Genomic DNA, 27,544 nt, shown 5'->3' on the forward strand with positions numbered 1-27,544 from the left:
TTATCCTGTAAATGCTGTTTTTCTGGCCGTGCCACTTTTATTTGTAAACAAGTTAGTCTAGTGAAAAAACTGCCCTTTTCTCTAGTAATTATTATGAACACTTTTAAGGCATTTAGTATACATAAGTATTGTGCTAAAGCTTCTTTTAGCCTCTCAATGCACTTTTGCCACTGCACCCTGGGGCCTTACTAGTTGCCTTATCCTTGTTCCCTTGAAATCAAACATACTTACCACTCAGCAGTTAGAAGCAGAGAGCGAGCCAGAATCCTGCGGGTTCATACACTCTTTGTGGAACGTCTTTCTTTCCTTTGGGTGGAGACAACACTAAGAAATTACCTATACAGGGACTCCTTAGTTAGCAAAATCTCACCCACACGTGGAGAGGATGCTGAGTCTACAAGGCTTGGTTAAGTGTCTACATTTGTGTAACATACTATCTAAATTTCCCAACTAATTCGATGCTAAAGGTTTTTAAATAATCAAAGTATAGATGTATCAAAGTCAAGCACTGGAAGGATGCACTTATATCTTTCCTTCATTTAAAACTATTAATTGAGGCCTGGCGCGGTGGCTTACGCCTGTAATCTCAGCACTTTGGGAGTCCGAGGCGGGTGGATCACGAGGTCAGGAGATCGAGACCATCCTGGCTAACACGGTGAAACCCCGTCTCTACTAAAAATACAAAAAATTAGCCGGGCGTGGTGGTGGGCGCCTGTAGTCCCAGCTACTTGGGAGGCTGAGGCAGGAGAATGGTGTGAACCCGGGAGGCAGAACTTGCAGTGAGCCAAGATCGCACCACCGCAGTCCAGCCGGGGCGACAGAGTGAGACTCCATCTCAAAAACAAAAACAAACAAACAAAAAACCTATTAATTGAATTAGCAGGGCAACATTCATTCAATAACACAACATTATTTTGATAAGTAGCCCATCTTAAATATTTTTTAAAAAGTATTAACCAAGCAGAAGGTAAAACAACTGAGAATGAAAGCAGACATTTCATATTTCTTTCAAAAGTGGTTCTGAAAATTTCTTCCAGTTTCTATCATTTACATTTTTCCTAATTCTCATTTATTCAACAGTAATTCAAGTGCCAATGTGCTTGTGGAACTGTGGGGGTACCAAGTAAAACAATCACTGATCTGAGTCAGAGTCTTTGTGGAGGTTTCTGGTTCTGACAGTAGCTCTGAGGACTATTTATTTTAAAAATTAAAAAAAAAAAAAAACTTCATTCAGAAGAGAAAAAACTGTATTTTATTTAATAATTCATTTTCTGGTGTTTTTAATTTATAAGAATTAAGAAGGGAAATAAATACAATATACTTATATAAATTTTATTAAATTAAAAAATATCTTAAATATATTTTTAATTCATGTACATTTCCATTTACGCAAACCATAAAGTAACAATTTTTGCTGACTATACACAAAAAAAATTATTCAAGTGGCAGAGAAAATCATTTTTGAGAGTTACTTTTATCATGTTTTCTGATAATATCCATAAGATTAGCTCCTGTAACCAGATCATTCTGTGTCTGTTTATCTTTCTGTTGTTCCTTTCTCTTCTGGTCATGAAGGTATGGGGAATTTAATAACTGGGGGGGAAGAATGGATCCTGTGGGCTTTACTCGTTTTGCGATATCCCAGAAGAGTCTTTTTGAATTATTATTGATGAAAGTAATTGCTGTTCCATTTTGACCTAATCTTCCTACTCTTCCAACCTGAAATGAAATGCAAAGAACATTTTCAAGATGTCCATGTAAAATCTTAGTGTCTTTTGAAAGAAAATGAATACTATTACTTAAAGTAGCATTACTGGCCAGGTGCAGTGGCTCACGCCTGTAATCCCAGCACTTTGGGAGCCGAGGTGGGTGGATCACCTGAGGTCAGGAGTTTAAGATCAGCCTGGCCAACATGGCAAAATCATGTCTACTAAAAACACAAAAATTAGCTAGGCGTGGTGGCACACACCTGTAAATCCTAGCTACTTGGGAGGCTGAGGCAAAAGAATCGCTTGAACCCAGGAGGCGGAGCTTGCAATGAGCCAAGATTGTGCCACTGCACTCCAGCCTGGGTGACAGAACAAGACTCCATTTCAAAAAAAAAAAAAAAAAAGTAGCTTTACTAAGATTAGCCTTCATCTAGACAGCATTTTTTGAATTATGCATCTCAATATATCTGTGAAATCAATTTAGTGGGCCGCCACCAGCATGTTAATGAAACAGACCAAAGAGAAAATAAGAGTGATCACATAAAATAAAAGTAAGTATCATTTGTGAAACCTGTGTTTTAGTTATATCTGTATGGGTGGTGTTTGGGGGTAATGACATAAAGATTTTTCTTATTGTAGGTGGGTTAAGGTCAAAAAATTTTGAAAGCTCCTGCATTAAGAGCAAGAGGACTATTTACTGCCAAGCCTACTTAAGAGGCCTTGAAATGTGAAATTTATAATAAATAATTTTTGCATAAAGTTACTTCTCTCTTTTTTTTGAGGCGGACTCTCACTCTGTCGCCCAGGCTGGAGTGCAATGGTGCAATGTCGGCTCACTGTAACCTCCGCCTCCTGGGTTCAAGCAATTCTCTGCCTCAACCTCCCGAGTAGCTGGGATTACAGGCACCCGCCACCACACCTGGCTAATTTTTTGTATTTTTAGTAGAGATGGGGTTTCACCATCTTGGCCAGGCTAGTCTTAAACTCCTGACCTCGAAATCTACCCACCTCAGCCTCACAAAGTGCTGGGATTACAGGCCCAGCTAGTAATTTCTCATTTTGAGAGACTTAAATGGACACAAATTTGTGGAGTATCAATAAGGCACAAAATCTACTTGTCTCCAAATAGATAGTGAAAATATACTAAGAAACTTTTCAAAAGAGGGGGAAAATACACAATCATGGTCAATTTCTGCTCCTTAACTGAAATGTAAAACTTAAAGTCTATATTCAGAAATATTTAAATGAGTAGATGGCTTCTGCTAATACAGAGGGCATTTTTAACACTGTAAAAGAAACTTGTAAAAAAGTTAAGAGGGGAGGCCTCTAGGGAATGAGACAGGGGAGAAGACAGGCAAGCAAATAGTGCTTTACAGTAACAGCATTTATTAACCTGACTTAATTAAATTACTGAATTGTTCCAATAAAAATAAAAATATAAAAAGTAGTTATTTATCTATAAAAGTCCACAGAAAAACAAGTAGAAATAAAAAAATTCAAAAAGACAAAGAAAAGATTATACAAACTAGCTTCAGGCTGGGCATGGTGGCTCATGCCTGTAATCCCAGCATTTTGAGAGGCTGAGGCAGGAAGATCACTTGAGGTCAGGGTTCAAGACCAGCCAGGGCAACATAGCAATACCCCCATCTCTGCAAAAAACAGAAAAATTAGCCAGGTGTGGTGGCATGTACTTGTAGTCCCAGCTACTCAGGAGGCTGAGATGGAAGAATCACCTGAGTCCATGCACTCAAGGTTACAGTGAGCTATGACTGCACCACTGTACTCCAGCCTGAGCAACAGGAGACCCTGTCTCTTAAAAAAAAACAAAAACAAAAACAAAAACTTGCAAATCATGTTTTTGGTAAGTCTCCTAGAGTATACAAAGAACTTTTACAACTCAACAATAGAAACCCAATTTAAAAATGGACAAAAAATTTGAATAGACATTTCTCCAAAGAAGATACAAAATGATCAATAAGTACATGAATCATTAGTCATTAAAGAAATGCAAGTCAAAGTACAAGGAGGTTTAACTTCATACCCAGTAGCATAACTATAATAAAAAAGGTAAGTGTTGATGAGGATGTGGGGAAATTGGAACCTTCATAAGCTGCAGGTGAGAAGGTAAAAGGGTGAAGCCATGTTAGAAAACAGTCTGGCAGTTCCTCAAAATGCTAAACACAGAGTTACTATATGACCCAGCAATTCTATTTGTAGGCATATGCCCAATAGAAATGAAAACATGTCCACACAAAAACTGGTGCATGAATGTTCACAGTAGCCTTATTCACAGCAGCCAAAATGTAGAAACAACCTAAATGTCTAGTAACTAATGAATAAACAAAGGTGGTATATCTACACAATAAAGTATTTTTTTGGCAATTTAAAAAAATGAAGTACCGATACATACTATGATATGGATGAACCTTAAAAACATTATGCCAAGTAAAACAATCAACCCCTGTGGAATACTTAATTCTCTGATGTGCAGGTAAACGTGGTGGTACCAAAATAAACAGAGAAGTAGTGCTGTACCATTAAGTTTAATTAAAAATAAAAGTGACAATGCACTGAAGGCACTAACAGCGTTTCAGTGGGTGATTCTAGTAAATGTGGCATTCAGAGGTGATGTTAAGAACACTACAGACAGGCTTTACTTGGTGAAGCCCGAGAGGGAGGACAGGTAGCAGTCAGTGAGATTATGTGGCGCTGCGAGAAGGCTCTATTTCTGCTAGAGAGAGAAGCTATTGTTACCTTTGGCAGCAAAGAAAAGAAAGAAAACTTTCAAAAGTGAAAGACTAGAACAAATAAGGATACGAAGAGGAGATGAAGACAAGATTCCTTAAAAAAAAAAAAAGGATCAATTTTATTTTGGCCAGATAAATCAACTTAAAACAATCTTTTTAAACAAAACTTTTTTATTTTTCTAAAAGATCACTGATGATTATATGCTCACTGAAGAAAATAAGAAAAAGAAACAAAAATAAACCAAAATTTTATTACTTAAAAATTTTTTAACTAACATTTTTGGTTACTTACTTCTAGTTTTTTGGTTTGTTTTTTTTTTTTTAAGGCACTTTAGGTGTACTTTTAAAAACAAAATTTAGTTTTTACACATATTTAACTTAAAAAAATTAGTTTATATACATACATATCTTAAAAGCAGGCCAGGCGTGGTGGCTCATGCCTGTAATTCCAGCACTTTGGGAGACCAAGGCGAGAGGATCATTTGAGGTCAGGAGTTTGAGACCAGCCTAGCCAACATGATGAAACCCTGTCTCTACTAAAAATACAACAAGATTAGCCAGGTGTGGTGGTGGGCACCTGTAATACCAGTTACTTGGGAGGCTGAGGCACAAGGATCCCTTGAACCTGGGAGGTGGAGGTTGTAGTGAGCTGAGATCACGCCACTGCACTCCAGCTTAGGTAACAGAATGAGACTCTGTCTCAAAAAAAAAAATCTTAAAAGCAAAAATATATATAGTTTTATACACTGCTTTTTTTGTGGGGGGGATGGGGGAATGAAGTCTCTGTCACCTAGGCTAGAGGGCAGTGGCGTGATCTCGGCTCACTGCAACCTCCACCTCCCAGGGTCAAGCGATTCTCCTGTCTCAGCCTCCCGAGTAGTTGGGATTACAGGCGCCTACCACCATGCCCGGCTAATTTTTTTTTTGTATTTTTAGTAGAGATGGGGTTTTACCATGTTGGCCAGGCTGGTCTGTGAACTCCTAACTTCATGTGATCCATTCATTTTGAGTGATCTGCCTGCCTTGGCCTCCGAAAGTACTGGGGTTACTGGTGTGAGCCACTGTCCTGGCCGATACTGCTTTTTTAAACTTGGTATCACATTGACAATGCCTTTCCCAATAAAACTCATAAACAAAATAGTGGTAACATATAAAGCTCCTTACCTGATGGACATACTCATCCATACTTGAAGGCATATCAAAATTGACAACCAGCCTGACACTGATCAAGTCTAGGCCTCGTCCCAAGACTCCTGTGCTCACTACAACTTCATAGTCTCCTTCGAGTAATCCCTTTCCAAAAAAGCAACAAAATTTATTATTCAGAATTTATTTTGTGTGGTTTTGTGTAATTCTGATAGCTTTTCTTTTTTCAATGCTTACTTCAATATTTTTGTCACAATATCTTTTCAATAAGTAAAGGTCATAGTATACCTGAAAAATGTATGCAGCTAAAATTCTCCCCAATCCCCATGGAATTTATTTTATTAATTTATTAAGGCAAACCTTTTCCAAAGGTGAATTACTGCCCTGCTCTACTCCAAACTGACCTGATTCAGAAATGGTAAGTTCTGAATTAGTAATCTACTCAGTATATATTCCCTAGAGAACAGGCTATTGCTCCCCAAATCAAAAGCCTGAGCAAGAGAACATTAACTTCACGGTAACCACTTGTTTGATGGTCTTGTAGTCATTAAAAGATGGTCTGCTATAAAAAACAGCTGTAATATGGTGTCTCTTGAAAATGAGGCAGAACAGATTTATAGAAAACAGAATATAGAATGTTGGGTGTCAAACCTTCAATATGTTTTTCCTTTCTATTTGCGACTTCTCTGAATGTATAGATATGCTTTTCAGCCCTGTGATTTTCTGAACGGCTTCACTCAAAAGATCTGCTCCTAGTTTGCAGTCCACAAATACTAACACTGGAGGTTTAAAGAGTTTCTTATCCTGAAAAATTAAAAACATATATCAAAAATTATCCATATAACATAATTTACAATGGGAAGTTTTTCTGAAAGATTATCACAAGCTAGTTATCAGTAGGTTTATAAATATTGTTAGGAAGGAGGCTGGGCGTGGTGGCTCACACCTGTAATCTCAGCGCTTTGGGAGGCTGAGGTGGGCAAATCACAAGGTCAGGAGTTCGAGACCAGCCTGGCCAACATAGTGAAACTCCATCTCTACTAAAAATACAAAAAATCAGCTAGGCGTGGTGGCAGGTGCCTGTAACCCCAGCTACTCAGGAGGCTGAGGCAGGAGAATCGCTTGGACCTGGAAGGTGGAGGTTGCAGTGAGCTGAGACCATGCTATAGCACTCCAGCCTGGCCAACAGAGCGAGACTCCATCTCAGAAAAACAAAACGAAACACAAAAAGAAAAAAAGGCATATTGTTAAAATAAGTGTTTTATTTAAAATATGTACAAACAGAAGCCAGTCTATTGCACCTCTTAATTTTCCATCACTTAATACTGCAAGAGTAATTCAAACATTTTAAGTGCAATTAATGTAGTTCTACATGCTGCTAATAAGTCAATACCAACCATATTTAACTTAATACTTTTTTTTTTTTTTTGAGCGGGAGTCTCGCTCTGTCACCCAGGCTGGAGTGAAGTGGCGTGATCTCGGCTCACTGCAAGCTCCGCCTCCCGGGTTCACGCCATTCTTCTGCCTCAGCCTACCCAGTTGCTGGGACTACAGGCGCCCGCCACCACACCTGGCTAATTTTTTATATTTTTAGTAGAGACGGGATTTTACTCTGTTAGCCAGGATGGTCTCTATCTCCTGACCTCCTGATCTGCCCGCCTTGGCCTCCCAAAGTGGTGGGATTACAGACGTGAGCCACCGCGCCTGGCCCAAGTTAATACTGTTTATAAGTAACTATGCTTGCACATATCACCCACTCAACAAATTTCTGTTTACATTAGTAACAGTTAAAAAAAATTCTCAAGGACAGACTAGCCAAGAAATACCTTGCCCCTATCTTATATGTAAGTCTTCTAAAATTTTTTATTTTTATTTTTTTTTTGAGACAGAGTCTTGCTCTGTCCTCCAAGCTGGAGTGCAGTGGCGTGATCTCGGCTCACTGTAACCTCCACTTGTGGGTTCACGCCATTCTCCTGCCTCAGCCTCCCGAGTAGCTGGGACTACAAGCGACCGCCACCATGCCTGGCTAATTTTTTTTTTGCATTTTTAGTAGAGACGGGGTTTCACCGTGTTAGCCAGGATGGTCTCCATCTCCTGACTTCATGATCCACCCGCCGAGGCCTCCCAAAGTGCTAGGATTACTGGCATGAGCCACCGTGCCCGGCCTTTCTAAAATATTTTAAAAGGAGAACATATTCCTTAGGAATAATCTTGATATTAAAATATATTTCTATAATAAGGCAAAGAAAACCCAACCCTGTATCTATCCAACGTGTTTTCCCAAATAGCTATTTATTTGATTCTCACAGAATTCTAAGGTAGGTAAATCAATTTATTAGTAAATACCTTTGTCAAATTCCCCGAAAGTTGAATCTAAAAATCATTCTCTTAAGAGCTATGAAAAATGCAAACACAATCCATAAAACATTGTTAACTGTTTTACTACTCACATTTAAAATTTCAAATAATTTTTTCTTTTTGGCTGGGTCTTCTACCCACAAAATAATCTGACGTACACTGGCACAAGGTAGGTTCTTTTCTCCAGTGATAATTCTCACAGGATTATGCAGAAGCTGGCTTGCTAGTTGCTCTATGCTAGTTGGAATTGTGGCTGAAACCAAAATGGTCTGATAATCATTAGGAATGTTTTCCAAAATGTCAAGCACTTGTTGTTGAAAGCCCATCTTTAACATGGTATCAGCCTAAAATAAAATTGTATTAAAGTTAGTCTTGTTTGACATTAAAATCCAGAACCACCCCCCCCAAAAGACTGATATAACTAACAACATAAAAATTAAAAATTCTTAAATACAAAACTATACCGCAATGTCAAGAGAACTGGGAAAACGTCTATACAAAATTATAAACTGTGCAACTAAATGTTTACAATGATATACAAAGACTGTTATTATTGGCATTATTAATAGTAGTAAAAAGCTATACACATTCTAAATATTCATCAGTAGGGGATTTGCTAAATTATGGTAGATCCATATGACACTATGCTGTCAAGAAAAATGATCAGCAAGCCCTTTATTAAATAATGAATGACTGCTAGGTAAAAAAAAAAAAAAAAAAAAGCAAAGTACAAAATATTATGTGTAACAAGATACCTATTTATGCTACAAAAATATTATATGTGTATACACTCAAGAAACTTAATTGCTAACACCAGGGAGAAGGCTGGAGGGCTTTAAGGGAGGCAATTCCACTTTAAGTTTTTTGCAAAATTGTTTTTAACCATGCACACAGATTATGCTTATAATAAAATATTATTTTAAATAAAAATAAATGTTAGGGGCTGCTATGGTCTGAACTGTGGTGACCCCCCCCTAAATTCATATATTGAAATCTAACCTACAATGGTAGTAAGAGGGGAAGCCTTTAGGGGGTGATTAAGTCATGAAGGCTCCACCCTTATGAATGGAATTAGTGCCCTTCTAAAAGAGGCTGGATGGAGCTGTGTGTGAGGATGCAGCAAGAGTGTGCCAGTGCCATCTTTGAAGCAGAGAGCAGGCCCTCGCCAGACACTGAATCAAGGTTAGCGTTTTGATCCTGGACTTCCCAGCTTCAAGAACTGTGGGAAAAAGTTCCTGCTGTTTATAAATTACCCAGTCTAAGGCATTTTGTTATAGCACCAGGAATGGACTAAGACAGAGGCTTTCACTTCTATTTTTCTGTACTGTTGGTTTGTTACAACCATGAATTACCAAGCAAATAAAAAATTTTTTTTTTATAGTGCTGCCATTAAAAAAAAAAAAAAAAAGATTAAGGCTATATTGAGTTGCAAATACAATCCAGTTGTCTATAATTTGGGAACAATGAAGTATTTAATTCTTTTTTTTCCCCTTCTGAGCCTTGATTCAGGATAATTCTTTTAAACTATTAAGGCATTGTGGGTGTTTGTTTTGAGACAGGGTCTTGCTCTATCGCACAGGCTGGAGTGCAGTAGCATGATTCCAGCTTGTTGGAACCTTAAACTCCTGGGCTCAAGAGATCTTCCAGCTTCAGCCTCCTAAGTAGCTGGGACTATAGGCACAAGCCAGGGCACCCAGTTTGGCATTGTATTTTTAAGTGCCCACTAATGTGCTGTCATCCATATTAAAATTTGAATATTCATTTTACTATTATTCAGTGGAAAAAAAAATTGTCACCCAGGTTGGAGTGCAGTGGTGCCATCTTGGCTTACTGTGCAACCTCCCAGGCTCAAGCCAGCCTCCCACCTCAGCTTTCCAAATAGTTGGGATTACAGGCACATGCCACTACACCCATCTAATTTTGTATTTTTAGTGGAGGTGGGGTTTTGCTATGTTGCCCAGGCTCCACCCCCATTTTCTAACATGTCTTTATTTATTTATTTATTTTTTTTTTTTTTTTGAGATGGAGTCTCGCTCTGTCGCCCGGGCTGGAGTGCAGTGGCCGGATCTCAGCTCACTGTAAGCTCCGCCTCCCGGGTTTACACCATTCTCCTGCCTCAGCCTCCGGAGTAGCTGGGACTACAGGCGCCCGCCACCTCGCCCGGCTAGTTTTTTAGTATATTTTAGTAGAGACGGGGTTTCACCGTGTTAGCCAGGATGGTCTCGATCTCCTGACCTCGTGATCCACCCGTCTCGGCCTCCCAAAGTGCTGGGATTACAGGCTTGAGCCACCGCGCCTGGCTCTAACATGTCTTTAATGTGCACAGATTATTCAACAGATGTTATTCAAAATGCAGAGTGGGCCATAAAAAGCATTTTTTTTTTTTTTTTTTTTGAGACAGGGTCTTGCTGTGTCACCAGGCTGGAGTGCAGTGGTATAATCATGGCTCACTGCAACTTCTGCCTCCTAGGCTCAAGCGATCCTCCTGCCTCAGCCTCCTGAGTAGCTGGGACCACAGGTGGGACCACAGGCACGTGCCACCATGCCCGGCTAATTTTTGGTATTTTTATTTTTTATTTTTGCAGAGACTAGGTTTCCCCATGTTGCCCAGGCTGGTCTTGAACTACTAGTCTCAAGCAATCCTCTCGCCTTGACCTCCCAAAGTGCTGGGATTACAGGCGTGGGCCCCTGCACCCCAGCATCTCCTCTCCTGATTTTTCTCCTCCCTCACTAGCTACTCTGAGCCTCGTTTCTCTTCTCTCAATCCCTATACACTGGGGAGCCCCATGGGCTGGGTCACAGGCTTCTTCCTTCCCCATCTGTGCTCTCTCCTCAGATGAGATCAACAAATTCCACGGCTCTGAATACCATGCATGCATCAAAGACTCCCAAAATCATATCTCAGGCCACAACTGCTTCCCCGAACTCAAGTGGTAGAAACTATCTGCCGACTTAACATCTCCACTTGGTTCCAACAGGCCCCTCAAGTTCAACACATTCAAAACAGAAGTTTCTATTTCCTTCCTGCCAAACCCACTTCTATCCCAGAACACATCCCAGGAAACAGCGCCATCAGGAACTCTTATTTCATCTCTTCTCTTCACCACCTGACACTGACTCCATTAATCATCCTGTCAACCCACTAGCACACCCCAGAGCTGGTCCCTTCTCCCAGCTCATACTTGCAAGACTGCTCGCAATCCTGTCACCCCCATCCCACAACCAATTCTCCTCAAGGAACCAGATTCTTCTAAAATATAAATCAGATCTTCATCCTCCTCTGCTTAAACCCTCCAATGGTTTCCCATCACACTTAGAATAAAATCCAACTTCTAACTATGACTAAAAAGTCTTACAAGTTCTCATCTTTGTCCACTTCTCCATCTCCTAGCACTCTCCCCTCACTGCCCGTGACTCTGCCACACCAGCTTTCCTTCTGTTCCCAAATACCTCATGCTTGCTCCCCTGTTGAAAGTCTTCCTGGCTGAAAGTCTTCCCTCCAGATGAATCTCTGCATGACTGGCTCCTTCTCATTCAGATCTTAGCATAAATGTCATCTTCTCAGAGAGCTCTCCTTGACTCCCAATCTAAGGTAATCCCCCCCCCCGGTTGCCACTGCCATATCGCCTTGTGTAAGTACATTTATTACAGCTCCACGAGACAGCTCATGTGTCTCATTTTCCACTGAATTCTCAAAACCAACAAGTGTCAGCACATGAAAAGCCCTAACAACGTATTTTGTAAATAAATGAACACTCACTAATTCTAAGCACTAAACAAGCACCTACCTATATGTCAGGCAACTTACTAGTCAATGTGGCCCAAACCTCTCCGAAGATAAGAATCACCTGAAGGGCGGGGCACGGTGGCTCAAGCCTGTAATCCCAGCACTTCAGGAGGCCGAGGCGGGTGCATCACGAGGTCAGGAGATGGAGACCATCCTGGCTAACACAGTAAAACCCTATCTCTACTAAAAATACAAAAAATTAGCCGGGCGTGGTGGCAGGCGCCTGTAGTCCCAGCTACTTGGGAGGCTGAGGCAGGAGAATGGCATGAACCCGGGAGGCGGAGCTTCCAGTGAGCCGAGACCGCGCCACTGCACTCCAGCCTGGGGGGTGTGGGGGGGGGGAATCACCTGAGGGAGAAAAAAAAAAAAAGGATCACCTGGAATGAGTTTTTAGAAATTTCTGGCTACAACTCACACCTACTGAATCAGAATATCCAAGTGAGAGGTCTGGTCTTGTCTGATGTTCACTGAACAAGCCAGGTGACTCTTATAATTAAGGAAACTTGGGCAAACACTGTGCTAAGAAAAAATTTTAAAAATCTATGCACAGTTCAACAGAGCAGAGAGAAACAAAGGCCTAAAATCTGACAGGGGGAGTGAAGGATTTCAGAGTTACTAACAGATAAAGAAGGAAGAGCAGATAGAAAGGATGGGAGAGAATTCTAGGCCAAAAGGTATGACAGAAGAACGGAGGGTCGCAAAGCAGATCATTTCAAAGGAATTATCTGAGTTTTCACCTCTGACTATTCTTGCATCTTCACCCTCCTCTTGAAACAGTGGTTCTCTCTTCTTCGAGGATATTATTCATTCTCAGTTCCTCTCTGCCGTCTCAAGCAGCTTTTTACTGACTCATCTTCAAACTCCACAAGGCAGGCCCTTAGCCCCAGCCTGTTTCTGCTCATTTCTAACTTGTCTCCCTTAGAGAAACCATGCGTTTCATGGATTCTGATGCCTATTTTATTTTTAAAAATTTTATCGGCAGCCTCCTGAGCCAGAAAAGGTTCAGAGGGACTCCCCAATGCCTATTTTAGATCTTCAGAGTACTACCCCTTAGTTCATCATTTGCAGGAAATTCACCATGTCTAAAGCCAAACTCAAACATTACTACCAAGACCCAGATTTGCTCATATGTCCTTTTTAAAATAAAAGGCACAACTATAACTGATGGAGTCATCCCTATTGCCTTCTTCCTCTCTCATCCTCAGGCATCAGAAGACGCACGAGTGACTCTTGGATTTGGCCTGTGACTCCTACTGCCTCCACCCTGTAAACCCTCACCCCTGTCTGGATTGCTGGCTGCTCTGTTTTAGATTCTTTCATTTCTCCTGTACCAAACAGCAGGGTAACCTCTTAAACCACTACTCAATAATTTAGAAAGCCTCACTGTCTCCCACATCAAATCCAAATTCCTCTGCCTTCCTGTCCAGGCCCTCTGTAATTTGGCCCCACCCTAACAACCCAATTTTACCTCCTATTATTTCTCAGGAAGAATTCTTCAAGCTGGTGGTCTCTTCTCTGCCCCCTGCACACATGCACTTGGACTTTCTGACTCTGCTTATGTTGGCCCCTTCACTTGGAACAGTTGATACATCCTCTTGTTTTCTAAATCCTTTTCTATCTTCTGAAGCCCAGGTCAAATCCCATTACCTCCGAGAAGCCATTTTTTGCAGTGCTAATACATTTACTCTCATTTTTCCTTCTGACCTTATTTCTCCTGAACAATTAGCATATCATATACAGTCCTTTTTTTTTTTTTTTTTTTTGAGACGGAGTTTCACTCTTGTTGCCCAGGCTGGAGTGCAATGGCGCAATCTCGGCTCACCTCAACCTCCGCCTCCTGGTTCAAGCAATTCTCTTGCCTCAGCCTCCTGAATAGCTGGGATTAGAGGCATGTGCCACCACGCCCAGCTAATTTTGTATTTTTAGCAGAGATGGGGTGTCTCCATGTTGATTAGGCTGGTCTCGCACTCCCGACCTCAGGTGATATGCCTGCCTCAGTCTCCCAAAGTGCTGGGATTACAGGTGTGAGCCATTATGCCCAGCCATACAGTCCAATTTTTTCACTAGTATCTTCTATCAGCCATTGGCAAACTACAGTTCTGGGGACAAATTTAGACCTTTACCTGTTTTTGTAAATAATGTTTTGTGGGAACCCCGTCACACCCATTCACTTTCATACCATCTACATTTGTATCGAGTAGTTGCCACAGAGACTATACAGCCCCCAAAGCCTAAGATATTTACCATTTGGTCCTTTACAGAAAGTGTTTGCCAACCCCTGGCCTACATCATGTTAGTACTTTTGTATCTCCGTACACATGATAATGTTCTTGCCTTTACTTCAGTATATGTATCTTTTCTCTCCAACACGATTTCAGCACCTTGTAGGCTTGAATGCTATTCAAAACTTCTCTGTGATGCCATCCAAACTTATCCAGAATTGGTCAATTTCTACCTAAATAATACTTCTGTACTGACTGCAGTTTCTGTATATAACTGATTCTGTTGTTTACCAGCTCATTTCCCCTCCAGACCACCCAGAAACCGTATTCCTTAAATGCCAAGGAATGGGACACAGGCTGCACATACAGGCACTTGATAGATGTTTGCCGAAAGAATACTTCCCTTGTACCATAATGGTGAGCACAGCACTAAAGTGTCTCATGAAGCCTCGTTAGTGGAAGAAAATGAAAATGCTGTAAAGAGAAGTGAGGATGAGGCCGGGTGCAGGGGCTCACACCTGTAATCCCAACACTTTGGGAGGTCAAGGCAGGAGGATCACTTGAGCCCAGGAATTCAAGACCAGCCGAGGCAACACAGCAAGACCCCATCTCTACACAAATTTGAAAAACAAAGAGAGAAGTGAGGATGAATGGAACCTAACCTTAAAATCCATATAAGAATTACTTCGCAGGCCAGGTGCGGTGGCTCATGCCTGTAATCCCACCACTTTGGGAGGCTAAGGTGAGCAGATCACTTGAGGCCAGGAGTTTGAGACCAGCCTGGCCAACATGGTGAAACTCTGTCTCAACTAAAAATATAAAAATTAGCCAGGTATGATGGCACACGCCTGTAATCCCAGCTACTCGGGAGGCTGAGATACGAGAATCACTTGAGCCTAAAAGGTGGAGGTGGCAGTGAGCCAAGATCATGCCATTGCACTTCAGCCTGTGCGACAGAGGGAAACTGTCTTAAAAAAAAAAAATTACTTCTCCAGCTCGTAAGATGGGGAGAATTTAAGAACATGGGGCTTATCAACAAAGGGAAGCCCAGTGATGTTCAGGGTGACAGTATGTCTAATGATAATCAGATGCAATAAGTCAGTTCTACCAAATGGCCGCATCAGAAAACTGCTGACTTAGCAGCAGCAGGACTCTTCAGTCTATAAAACATTTTTGGGCGGATGCGGTGGCTCACGCCTGTAAGCTCAGCACTTTGGGAGGCCGAGAAGGGTGGATCACCTTAGGTCAGGAGTTCAAGACCAGCCTGGACAACATGGTGAAACCCTGTCTCTACTAAAAACACAAAAAGAAAGTTAGCTGGGCACGGTGGCAGGTGCCTGTAATCCCAGCTACTCAGGAGGCTGAGGCAGGAGAATTGCTTAAACCCAGGAGGTAGAGGCTGCAGTGAGCCGAGATCGTGCCATTGCACTCCAGCCTAGGCAACAGGAGCTAAACACTTTCTCAACAAAAAAGAAAAAAAGACATTTTCATCATCATTCTTCATCCTTGCCATAGCTCTAGAAGATTAACCAGCTTGCCTAAGATCTCATGGGAGGTGGAGTAAATGTTCAAATATTGATCTTGTGGGTACTGGCTACGTGTTCTATCCTACTGCTACTTACTGGGGCCCACAGAAGGCAGGCTAAGACACCATCACTGGTCAGCACCTAGCACCCCGCATTTGTGATCACTGCTGGGTAATGCCAGGCCTCTGCTCTGTCACTGCTAGTAAGACATCTGGGAAGATGCATGTGCCCTGCAGGCAGAAAAGGCACATGCCCAGGGTGGGCTGGCACACGGTCCTATGTTCCCTTGGCAGAATATCACCGAGCAACAACACTTTTACTTCATCTTATTAAGCAGGCCAAAATTATAAAAATGCCTCTATAGTATATGTAACATAGAAAATCAGGACCACAGATGCCTACGTCCACACAGAAAAAAAAAAAAAAATTAAAGGCCATCTGCTGGGCACGGCGGCTCATGCCTATAATCCCAGTACTTTGGGAGGCCAAGGCAGGAGGATCCCTTGAGCCCAGGAGTTCAAGACTAATCAGCCTGGGTAATATAGTGAGACCCCATTTCTACAAAAACCAAATTAGCCAGGCATGGTGATATGTGTGCCTGTAGTCCCAGCTACTCAGGAGGCTGAGGTGGGTGGATCACTTGAGTGTGGGAGGTTGAGGCTGCAGTGAGCTGTGTTTCCGTCACTGCACTCCAGCTTGGGTGACCTGAGCAACAGAGCAAAACCCTGTCTCATTACCTGACACTGACTATTTTTGCAAACAAACAATAGTAAGCATCAAATGCTTAAAAAAAAAAACAAACAAAAAACAACTTACTATTGAGAATAGGGTATGTATTGAATTTGTGTTTTCTGTCAATTAGGAAAAGACAGCTCTGGTGTAATTTTAGTTTAGTACACATTATGATAGCTTCAGCGCTACACAGGAAACAGCTTAAGAACCACTGCTGCAATGCTTTAAAAGTCCCTGAGGTTTTTTTTTTTTTTAGAGAGAGAAAATGTCCTGAATATACAATGAAATTATATAACTATACTTTCCCTAAATTGTGTAAAATCATGTAACCGTTTTTCAAACACCACTACTTACTTCATCTACTACAACAATCTTTATACCACAGAGTTCTACAGAGCTCTGCTTTATTATATCCAGAAGTCGCCCAGGGGTTGCTATGATAACCTGAATAAAAGAGAATAAGCAAATTTAAAAAATTGGTAATAGCCATTTTCATTCATTCATTCCATACTGATTGAGCGACTAATATGTACCAGACACTGTGTTAAACACTCAGAATTCAGTGATGAATAAGTCAGACATAGTCTCTGCTCTCATGAAACTTGTAACACAAAGAAAGAAACAGATAAAACAAGAAAGTACTCATGAGATAAATATACTATGCCATAATTGGAGGGACCTATCCAGTCCGACCCAACACACAGGTCAAACCTAAAGGATTAGTGGGCGTGAGCAAGGTGAGGAGTGATTAAGGAGAGAGAAAAGTATCTATGACATTCCTAAGGCTGGGAGGCCAGTGAAGTTTCCAAATGGAGAGGGACGGGGAGAATGGGGCAGGCTGAGGCAGGCACCAGGAAGGGCCTTGTAGGCAGTTTGATTGATATTGTTCTGTAAACAAGTGAAAATTCCGTAACATCTTTGGGCTTTTTATTTCATTTTTAAATTAAGAGGTTGGGCGAAGTGATTTCTAAGGTTGCTTAAGGATCTTAACAATTTTATAATATGTTAGTGGCTAACAATGGGGGCGCTTTTCTTTTATACAATCTCGCTCTGTCACCCAGCAGGAGTGCAGTGGCACAATCACGGCTCACTGCAGCCTCAACTTCCCCGGCTCTAGGGGTCTTCCTACCTCAGCCTCCCAAGTAACTGGGACTACAGGCATGCCACCACATCTGGCTAATTTTTTGACTTTTTTGTAGAGACAAGGTCTCTATGTTGCCCAGACTGGTCTCAAACTCCTGGGCTCAAATAATCCTCCCGCCTTGACCTCCCAAAGTGCTGTGATTACAAGTGTGAGCCACTGCATTCAGCTTATTTTTACCTTTTTTTAAACAATAAGGAAAAATGCTTTAATACCAATCACATCTCCCCTTTGCTTCTATGCTACCATTGGCCAGTATTTAACTTCTACTTTATTTTGAAACCCACAGGTTGTTCATTATGATTACTGTTTCATTCAATGTTTCCTGAGATTTACCCACATGCTTACTATTTCCCTCGGCTGCCATTGTTTCCATCCTACACCCTCCTTTCTGGCACAATCTTCTTTGTCTGTAGACTACCTTAGTTTTAAAGTTCTCTTACATGGTATATTGGTAGTAACTTTCTCAGTTTTGTTTATTTGAAAAGCTTTTTTATTTTGCCCTTGCTCTTGGAGGGCAGCTTTGCTGAACAGACAGGTTTTGGTTATTTTTTCTCAGAGGGCACCTGGGAGGGAGCTCAGGCTGGTGAGAGGGGTGGGAGTGACAGGTGGGCAGCCCTGCATGGAGTGCTGCAGCCTGAGGGGCTGAGGACAGTGCAGGGTGGAGTCTGTGAGATGAGGAAGGCATTGCTGTGGGAGGGGCGGTGCTGATGGTGGGAGGTGGGCTCCATAGAGGATAATTGGTCAAATAAATAAATAAATAAATACGAAAGGAAAATGAGTGGCAGGTTTCTGTCAGTTATAAACATGAATGAATCCTGTTGTATTGAATTGGAATTGGAAGTATTAACATGAACTCACGGTCTCATGGTTTCTAATAAATACAGATACAGAAAAACACACACTTGGATATCCAGCTGACCCTTGAACAACATGGATTTCAACTGTGTGAGTCCACTGAAACATATCAATTTCAACCAAATACAGATCAACAATACTCAGGTTCAGCAGGGCCGACGGCAGGATCGAAGTATGCAAAGATTTTGGTACATATGCAGGGGATCCTGGAACCTATCCCTGGCAGATGCTGAGAGCTGTATTCCCTAGCTCTATCCACTGGGAGGTCCTAGAAGCAGTGATAGTCCAATAGCAATCAACATACATAGCCCAGAACTTTCTTTTTAAATGCTATCCTCTAGTAAAAGAAACCAGGGCTCCTTGGAGAAGGCATGATTCCAGGGCTGGGGCAGGGAAAGAAAAATGTAAGCATGGAACATCTTCTTTAGATAGAAAGTAAGGAAGACTCAAAGAATAATGGAGATCTGAACAAAGGACATAGAAACCAACTTGAAGGTGCTTCCACTGGACAGATAGAGATCAACTGGAGCATCAAAACAAATAATTATAACAGATTATAAACCTCTGAGTAACAGGAAGCCGTGAGTCCATACAGATAGAAATAAATATATACATAAATTCAAAGTGTGGTGAAGAATGAGAAATTTACATTTCAAAGTACATCTCAGAGTACTCTCCCCAAAATATTTACTAAACTCAAAGGGGAAAAAAAATAAACTTTACAACTACTTTACAGATCCTATCACCAGGAAAAGGACATACTGATACTGTGTGCAACCTAAAAGGATGCAATGAAAAAAACAAAGCATCTCTTCTGTGATATCCCTGTCAAAGACATGTAACTTGAATCTAATCAGTTGAGGGACATTCTTCAAAGTAAGTAGCTTATAAACCTTAAAAGGGCCAAGATTATGAGAAAAAAAAAGGAAAGATGGAGGAACCGTTTCAAATAGAAGGAGATGACAAAGACATGACAACTAAATGCAACATGTGATTCTGAACTGGATTCTTGTGCTATAAAAAGTGATGGAACAATTATAAAAATGTGAATGGGGACAGAGGAGTAGATGATACCAATATTAATTCCTGATGTGATATAATGTATCAACGTGACACTGTTTGGAGCTGTGTTCCCACTCAAATTGCATGTCGAACTGTAATCCCCAATGTTGGAGGTGGGATCTGAAGGGAGGTGATTGGATCATGGCAGCTATTTCTCATGGTTTAGTACCCTTCCCCCTGGTGCTGTCATGATAGTTACTGTGAGATCTAGTTGTTTAAAAGTGTGTAGCACCTCCCACTCTCTTTCTTCCTCCTGCGCTGGTCATGTGAAGCTCCTCGCTCCCCCTCTGCCTTCTGCCATGATTGGAAGCTTCCTGAGGCCTCCTCAGAGGCAGAAGCCATTATGCTTCCTGTATAGCCTGCAGAACCATGAGTCAATTAAAGCGCTTTTCTTTATAAATTACCCAGTCTCAAGTGTTTCTTTATAGCAGTGCAAGCATGGACTAATACACAATGTTAATTTCCTGATTCCGTAATTGTATTACGGTTATGTAAGACAATGTCCTTGTTTGTAACAATCATACTGTAAAGTATATGGGGGTGAGAGGGCATCAAGTCAGCAAGTTACTTCCAAAAGGTTTGGGAGGGAAAAAAAGTTCCATTTACTCTACTTACCACCTTTCTTTAAGTTTGAGATTGTTTTTTTAAAAAATGTGTGCTTTGGGAGGCCGAGGCAGGTGGATCACCTGAGTTCAGGAATTTAAGACCAGCCTGGCCAACATGGTGAAACCCTGTCTCTATTAAAAATACCAATGGGTGTAGCACACCAACATGGCACAAATATACATACGTAACAAACCTGCATGTTATGCACATGTACCTAGAACTTAAAGTATAATAAAAAAATAAAATAATAAAATAAATAAATAAATAAAAATACAAAAAAAAAAAAACAAATAGACGTTTCTACTTCTCTTATTGTAATATGGGGCTGTTATAGTATCTTATGAATAAAAATTTTTTTATTAAAAAAATACCAAAAATTAGCTGGGAATGGTGGTGGGCGCCTGTAGTCCCAGCTACTCTGGAGGCTGAGGCAGGAGAATCGCTTGAACCCGGGAGACAGAGGTTGCAGTGAGCAGAGGTTGTGCCACTGCACTCCAGCCTGGGTAACTGGAGACTAATACCAATATGTTAACATACTTTTTTTTAAGAATTGGAATGCAACCTTAGTTTAAAAGCTATTAGAAGTTCGCAGCTACTTATCCATTTGAATTATAATGTTATCCATTCTTTGCAATGAAAATAAATTTAATGCAGAGGTTGATGAGACTGCAGTTAAACGCCATTAACCCAACTTCAAATTTGATGCCCATCAAAAATACTTGTATTGTTTACTTTATAAATACATATTGCTGAATTTATAATTTGGTATTGATACCACCTTTATCTGTTTTATATACTGGAGGTCCACCTTAAAAAAGCACTGATCCAATATCCCATTAATTATCAGCCTCTAATTTCTTAAAACAACATTTTATAGGCTTTAAATCTGTCAGATACATCTGATTTGACCTTCAAAAGATTCCAACATGAAAGGCTGATATTCACCCATAGAAGTTGTCCAATACTGCAGGAGCTTCATCCCAGCTGGTACTGCTGCCCCAGCCCCTGGAGTGCCCTTCCCCAACTCCCTGCCAACCCAGCTCCTCCCCTGGGTCGCCAGGGCCTCCCTACCACCCCAGTTAACTATAACAGTTAATGCCCAGAACACCAAGGGGCCTCGAGGACCCAGTTCCTGCACCAAAGCTGCAGTCTACTTTGATTGGTCAACATCTGTGCCAAACCTTCCATTAAACATTTTCATTTTAAAGGCAGGTATCTTCAGCCACCCATTCAAACTTAAGAAAACTGAAGCCCACGGAAGTGAAGTAACTTATCTATGGCCATGCAGTTACCAGACCACATTGCTTTTACATACTTTTACATATCAGAAAATACAGACTACGCGTAACAGCATGGCTAAGGAAGGAGGAAAGACAGGTAAATCAAGGTATCAATTTTGCAACTACTATTTATTAGCTATAGATCCTTAGATAAACCCCACCTTTCTGAGATTCAACTTCTCAACTATAAAACATGGACTAGGGATTATGCCAACCCACCTTCAGAAGTAAATGTGATGCTTAAATGAGATAATGCATGTGAGAACATTCAACAGCCTTTGGCATATAACGGGCACTCAATAAATTGTGTTTCTTTCCCTTCCTATATAAAACAAACTTAAAAAACAAAAACAACCCTAAGGCTTACTTGGTAAGAATTTAAAGGCTCTCTACAATCATACTTTTAAAAGTTCTTCAAGGGGGAAAATAACTCTAGATCCTGTATTGCTTACAAAACTTTTCGAAGACATTGTATGAAATCAGTGCTTACCTTAACAAGTTGTTGCAGACGATAAAGCTGTGGGGGTAAGGGTAAGCCCCCTACAAGAAGCACGGTTTTCATGCGTGGCAGGCCACTCATCAATTCTTTAGCTTGTCTCTCTATCTGAATGGCTAACTCTCTGGTTGGTGTAAGAATGAGTGCAGATGGAGTTTTGCTCTGCAAAGATGTGAAAAACAAGTTTAAAAACACCAGCAATTAATTCCTGCTGATATGAACTAAATCTTCACAAGGATTCCAGGAACATGGCCCTTTTAAAGTGTTCCCAACTGGATATGAGTCCTCCTGCCTTCTGCTTGCTGCAGACTTTTTTCCTCCAAAACCATCATAAATTAAATCCATTTCTCACATAACACAGAATACAATGAAAGATCAAAATTGGGGCTGGGGAGAGGTGTCCACAGTAACCAAGGTGAGAAAACTGAAGGTTTGCTCCTAGTTCATTGGATTCTAGTAATCTACATTCATCCTCCTCTGAAGAGAGAACCCAATAGTCACCATGAAAATCTGGTAAAAGCTGGCATGCTACCCTTGGTCTTTCCCTCTTAGCTTTCTTGTGGATTCACTTCTTTCTTTGTCCATATAACTTACATATATACCCACATCCTATTTCGGGCTTTATGGCTCTATTTTGGTCTTCCAGCATGTGTGACCTATATTTTAAACAATCTAGCACTTTGTTTTCCTCACACTATCTTCTACTACTCTTTAGTTTTCCAATTTTTTTCTCCTTTATCTTTCCTCTCTTTGCCCACATTTTTTTTTTTTTTTTTTTTTGAAACAGAAATTCGCTCTTGTTGCCCAGGCTGGAGTGCAATGGCACAATCTCGGATCACTGCAATCTCCGCCTCCGGGGTTCAATCAATTCTCCTGCCTCAGCCTCCCGAGTAGCTGGGATTACAGGCATGCGCCATCATGCCCGGCTAATTTTGTATCTTTAGCAGAGATGGGGTTTCTCCATGTTGACCAGGCTGGTCTTAAACTCCAGATCTCAGGTGATCCACCCACCTCGCCTTCCCAAAGTGCTGGAATTACAAGCGTGAGCCACTGTGCCCCGCCTTGCCCACATTTTTTACTTACTTCCCTTCCTGCCATACTTCATACTTCACAAGTTCATCAGTACTTGGGAAACAGTAATTACTCAAAATGTTTGTTAAACTAATTATATGTGAAAGTGCTCTATACACTATAAACTAACAAGTAAGGTATGGTAGTGATTATTTTAAGATGAACCATAGATCACATTTAAGAGTATATTTTGACGCTGGGTGCGGTGGCTCACGCCTGCAATCCCAGCACTTTGTGAGGCTGAGGCAGTTGGATCACCTAAGGTAAGGAGTTCGAGACCAGCCTGACCAACAAGGAGAAACACCATCTCTACTAAAAATACAAAATTAGCTGGGTGTGGTGGCGCATGCCTGTAATCCCAGCTACTCAGGAGGCTGAGGCAGGAGAATCACCTGAACCTGGGAGGCAGAGGTTGCAATGAGCCGAGATTGTGCCATTGCACTCCAGCCTGGGGAACAAGAGTGAAACTCGAGGGTCTCCAAAAAAAAAAAAAAAGCGTATTTTGAAACTCTATGATGTGTTCCACCTTCAGTATAAATCAGTTTCTTCGAAATACAAAATCCAAGGAGACTAAACTGACGTACAAACTGCTGCTCGTCTGGTCAGCTGGATCTTTTCCCCCCCAAATCCAAAGTTTATTCTGTTAACAGAAAAACTGTTAAAAACAAAATGTTTTGTAAGGAAGCAAGTTTTTAGATCCTCAATAAAGAGATCTCTGGTTCAATATAATACAAGAAAAATTTCCTGAAATTATGTTTTCGTACAAACTACTATCAGAAGCAAAATCACTACAGGCACTAGTGACTAAAATTCCAAATATTTAGTTTTAGTTTGCAATTTTAATACGGTTAAGAATGAAACTTGGTAAATACCTCACTTGTTTCCAAGAATAACACATGTGAACTCTATTATTAATACTTACCTCGAATAAAGCTCGCATGATAACAGGAAGAAGAAAAGCAGCTGTTTTTCCTGAGCCAGTATCTGCACTGGCCAGAATGTCTCTTCCCAGAAGTCCCACAGGAATCATCTGCATTTGAATGGGGGTTGGCACCTCATAGCCTGATTTCTTCAAGTTGTGATTCAAGACCTCAGGGAAACTACAATGTTCAAAGTCAATAATGGGCCTAGTGACTTCTTGCCCTTGAACTAAAATTCCCAGCTGCTGTTTAAGATTTTCAATCTGGTCTTCCTGAAGGTTCAAAATAAAGGGGTGCTCTTTGTAGACATAGGAAGCATTCAGTGGAGACTCTGGCTCAGAATCAGCCTTTTGTGGATTGCTGAGTTTTGATTTTTCTTCCTTTTCCTTAACTTGCAGAAGATGTTTCGCTTTACACTCCAAACTACACACATCTTCATCTGTCTTATCACAGATATACTCTCCATAACGACCACAGACAACACAGATGGGTTCCCCCGGCTCTGCCCAGCGCTGTGTTTTGGAGAATGATTTAACAGGCTCTTCAGAAGGATGGCTGTCCTTCGCACCCTGCTCAGGACTTACTGAATGAACCTCTGCCAACTGGCCACCTGGGCTGGGGAAAGGGCATGATTCGCTGCTGTGCCTGTCTGGTGTTGCGGTTGCTTCTGTAACTAGAGCATCAACGGAAACATCTCTGCTTTTGTCCAACTGAAGGTCTTCTGGGTCTGATTTAATTATCTTAGCCACACAACTTTTGCCATCATCATTAGCGTGCCTCTTGATTTTTAAAGATCTTGGAACAAACATCCTTCAATATTCTGTTAAGGAAATTATATAATGAGATTTATTGTACCATTAATAAAGTTACATATAAAGCACCATATGATTAATGGCCAGGCGTGGTGGCTCACCCCCTGTAATCCCAGCACTTTGGGATCACGAGGTCAGGAGTTTGAGACCAGCCTGGCCAATATGGTGAAACCCCGTCTCTACTAATAATACAAAAATTAGCCAGGCATGTGCCTGTATTCCCAGCTACTCGGAAGGCTGAGGCAGAACAATCTCTTGAACCCAGGAGGCAGAGGTTGCGGTGAGCCAAGACTTCACCATTGCACTCCAACCTGGGCGACACAGTTAGACTCCACCTCAAAAAATAAATAAATAAATAAAGTACCATGTGCTTATCACAGAATCAGCCTAGCATCCTGCGGCTATGCCTGAAAGGAACAGTGGACATCATGACACTCTTTATATCAAGCTTTTCTTCCATTCGCCAGCTTCCACTGATGAAGAGATGGAGTCCTCTTCCTCACACATAGCAGTGTTGAAACACTGCACACCGCTCAACATAGCCTTGTACACATGGTCTATTTCCGTTTACTGATTATTTGCACTTTTAAGTATCAGATATTATAGAAATTTTGGGGTAAATCCTTCTATGATAGCATCAAAAAAGAAAACAGGAGAAATACTTCACAATTAAAATCTTTAAAATCAAAATCACAAATCACAGAGAAAATGCTATTTTCATAAGTAACACTGTTATTATATGCCAAGCACAATGCTTCACCTAATCTTCACAACAACCATGTAAAGCGGTTAGCATTACCTAATATATATGCACAGATATTTTTTCATTATGCTATACTATGTAGATTACATAGACTAATATACATATAGCATAATGGAAAAATAATATAGTAATATACATAACATAGCATAATGAAAAATCGTGTGTGTGTGTATAAAACACATTATTCACACTTAGAAGAAACTGAGCCACTTAGAAATTAAGTGGTTTGTCCAGGCTCACACAATTTTTTTTTTTTTTTTTTCGAGACGGAGTCTCGCTCTGTCGCCCAGCCTGGAGTGCGGTGGCGCGATCTCGGCTCACTGCAAGCTCTGCCTCCCGGGTTCACGCCATTCTCCTGCCTCAGCCTCCGGAGTAGCTGGGACTACAGGCGCCCGCCACCACGCCCAGCTAATTTTTTGTATTTTTAGTAGAGACGAGGTTTCACCGTGTTAGCCAGGATGGTCTCAATCTCCTGACCTCGTGATCTGCCCGCCTTGGCCTCCCAAAGTGCTGGGATTACAGGCGTGAGCCACTGCGCCTGTCGTGCTCGCACAATTCTTAAGTGTTACAGCCCTGGCACTCTGGATCCAGAGCACAAACTCTCAACCATATGAGGACTAAGCTCTAATTTTTTATCTTACCCAAATTCCTTTCTAAGGGGTCTGGAGAGTCATGGCCTATAAACCATCAATTCTTATCAGATGGGTTTTATTTAACCCAGTACATAGTGACTTACTTTCCAATCTGACTCTGGCATAACAAGGAAGAAAATAAAAATGTTTTACCCCAAAATATATTTCCTTGCCATACCTTAAAACTCCCCTGCAAAGTCTGCTGTAGGAAAAACCCGCATTTTATAGAGAATTCCCTTCCCCTCTTTGTTTTCCTTCCTTCCGTCCTTCCCAGATCCAGGAGATAACCAACTAAGAGCCAGGAACCCTTTTAAGTCCAATATAAAACAATTTACAACCTGCTATCTCTAAAGTCTGCTATCTAAGAGCTTCCTCTGCACAATAAAACTTGGTATTCACAATCCTTTAACTTTAGCCTGAACATTCTTTTTTATAACCTCAACCGTCAACCAGATAATGTTTACATTTACCTATAGCCTGGAAGCCCCGGCTTTGAGTTGCCTTTCTAAACCAAACCAATGTATTTCTTAAATGTATTTGATTGATGTCTCATGCCTTCCTAAAATACATAAAACCAAGCTGTACCCCAACTGCCTTGGGCACATGTTCTCAGGACCTCCTGAGGACTGTCACTGGCCATGGTCGCTTGTATTTGGCTCAAAATAAATCTCTTCAAATATTTTTCTGAGTTTGATTTTTTTCATCAACCCCGATCTATACCTATTTACACCAAAAACATATCTTTGCAAAATTACAGTGATTGGGAAGACTTTTAACCTAATCTGGGGACTATCAAATATCCTAACAAATGTTCTTCTTACAAAAATTCTTTGTTTAAACTGCCAGATTCCAACTTCCAGAAAAATTCCAAAAGAAATGCAACTGTACGTGGGCTGGCGGGCAGCGCAGGGACGGCTCTATGTGAGCAGGAAAAAGCTTGGAACTCAAAAGTCTTCCAATGGCGAAAGGGAACGTGCTCCCGCTGGGCGGGCGGGCAGCTGCGCAACCTCCAATTCTCGCCAACGCCCCCCGCAGCCCCGCATATTGGCGGGCCCTCCCCTCGGGCGTTGCCTCCCACCCACGCCCGGCGGCACCGCACCCCGAGGCGCTTCACGTCATGGAGCTGCTAAGAGACGGGCGGGGCTCCGGTTCCGGCTAGAGGCCTGGGACACGGGGAACTGTAAGGACGCGAGGGGGACCGCGCAGAGGCAGCCGTTCTCCCGCCGCGGCCTAGCGGCCGGGGTCCAGGAGAAAGGGCAGCAGGACAGGCAGGGGCCCGGGCTTCCGGGGCACGCTCACCAGCGCAGGCCTGAGGCCGCGTCCGCTCCCGCTCGGGGCCGGCTCCCCCTTCCAGGTTCCAGGCCAGGCTTCCGCCCGGCAAGCCCTGACCCGCTGGTCAGGACTGCGGCCCGGGACTGGTGGTGCGGAGCGGAGCGCAGAATCCACTTCTCCGGGTTTTGGGAGGGGGCCGCAGCCCGCTTTCCGGGCGGTGGGGAGGCGGGGCCACCGTGGGGGCAGAGCTCGGCTGGAGCCGGCAGTGGCTTGGGAGGGAGGGATGAGGAGAGGGGCGGGAAGGCTCCTCGCGTTTTCCACGCCCCCGCCCGGCTCTGGGCTGGCGGTAAATCTCGGAACCGGTCAGGACTGGGCGGGTTCTGGACGGAGGGGCGCGTTTGGGA

The 27,544-nt window shown here is 41.9% G+C and overlaps 1 protein-coding gene across 2 annotated transcripts; it reads right to left on the bottom strand.

Annotated features, from left to right (window-relative positions):
• Window positions 1–1,229: 1,229 nt before the first annotated feature.
• On the bottom strand, window positions 1,230–27,489 carry DDX59 (DEAD-box helicase 59). Of its 2 annotated transcripts, XM_010362666.2 has the most exons (8): window positions 27,168–27,489; window positions 23,664–24,481; window positions 21,665–21,832; window positions 16,582–16,671; window positions 8,053–8,304; window positions 6,254–6,406; window positions 5,621–5,749; window positions 1,230–1,719 (listed from the first exon to the last, which is right to left on the bottom strand). In XM_010362666.2, the coding sequence occupies exons 2-8, from the start codon at window positions 24,468–24,470 to the stop codon at window positions 1,456–1,458; spliced, it is 1,863 nt and encodes a 620-aa protein (XP_010360968.1). In that variant the 5' UTR covers window positions 24,471–24,481; window positions 27,168–27,489; the 3' UTR covers window positions 1,230–1,455. The 2 variants fall into 2 exon arrangements, with proteins under 2 accessions (XP_010360968.1, XP_010360969.1); XM_010362667.2 differs by lacking the exon at window positions 16,582–16,671 and having other exon boundaries at window positions 1,266–1,719; window positions 27,168–27,488.
• Window positions 27,490–27,544: the final 55 nt, after the last annotated feature.

The sequence above is a fragment of the Rhinopithecus roxellana genome, chromosome 1, assembly GCF_007565055.1.
Source record: "Rhinopithecus roxellana isolate Shanxi Qingling chromosome 1, ASM756505v1, whole genome shotgun sequence".
Lineage (NCBI taxonomy): Eukaryota > Metazoa > Chordata > Mammalia > Primates > Cercopithecidae > Rhinopithecus > Rhinopithecus roxellana.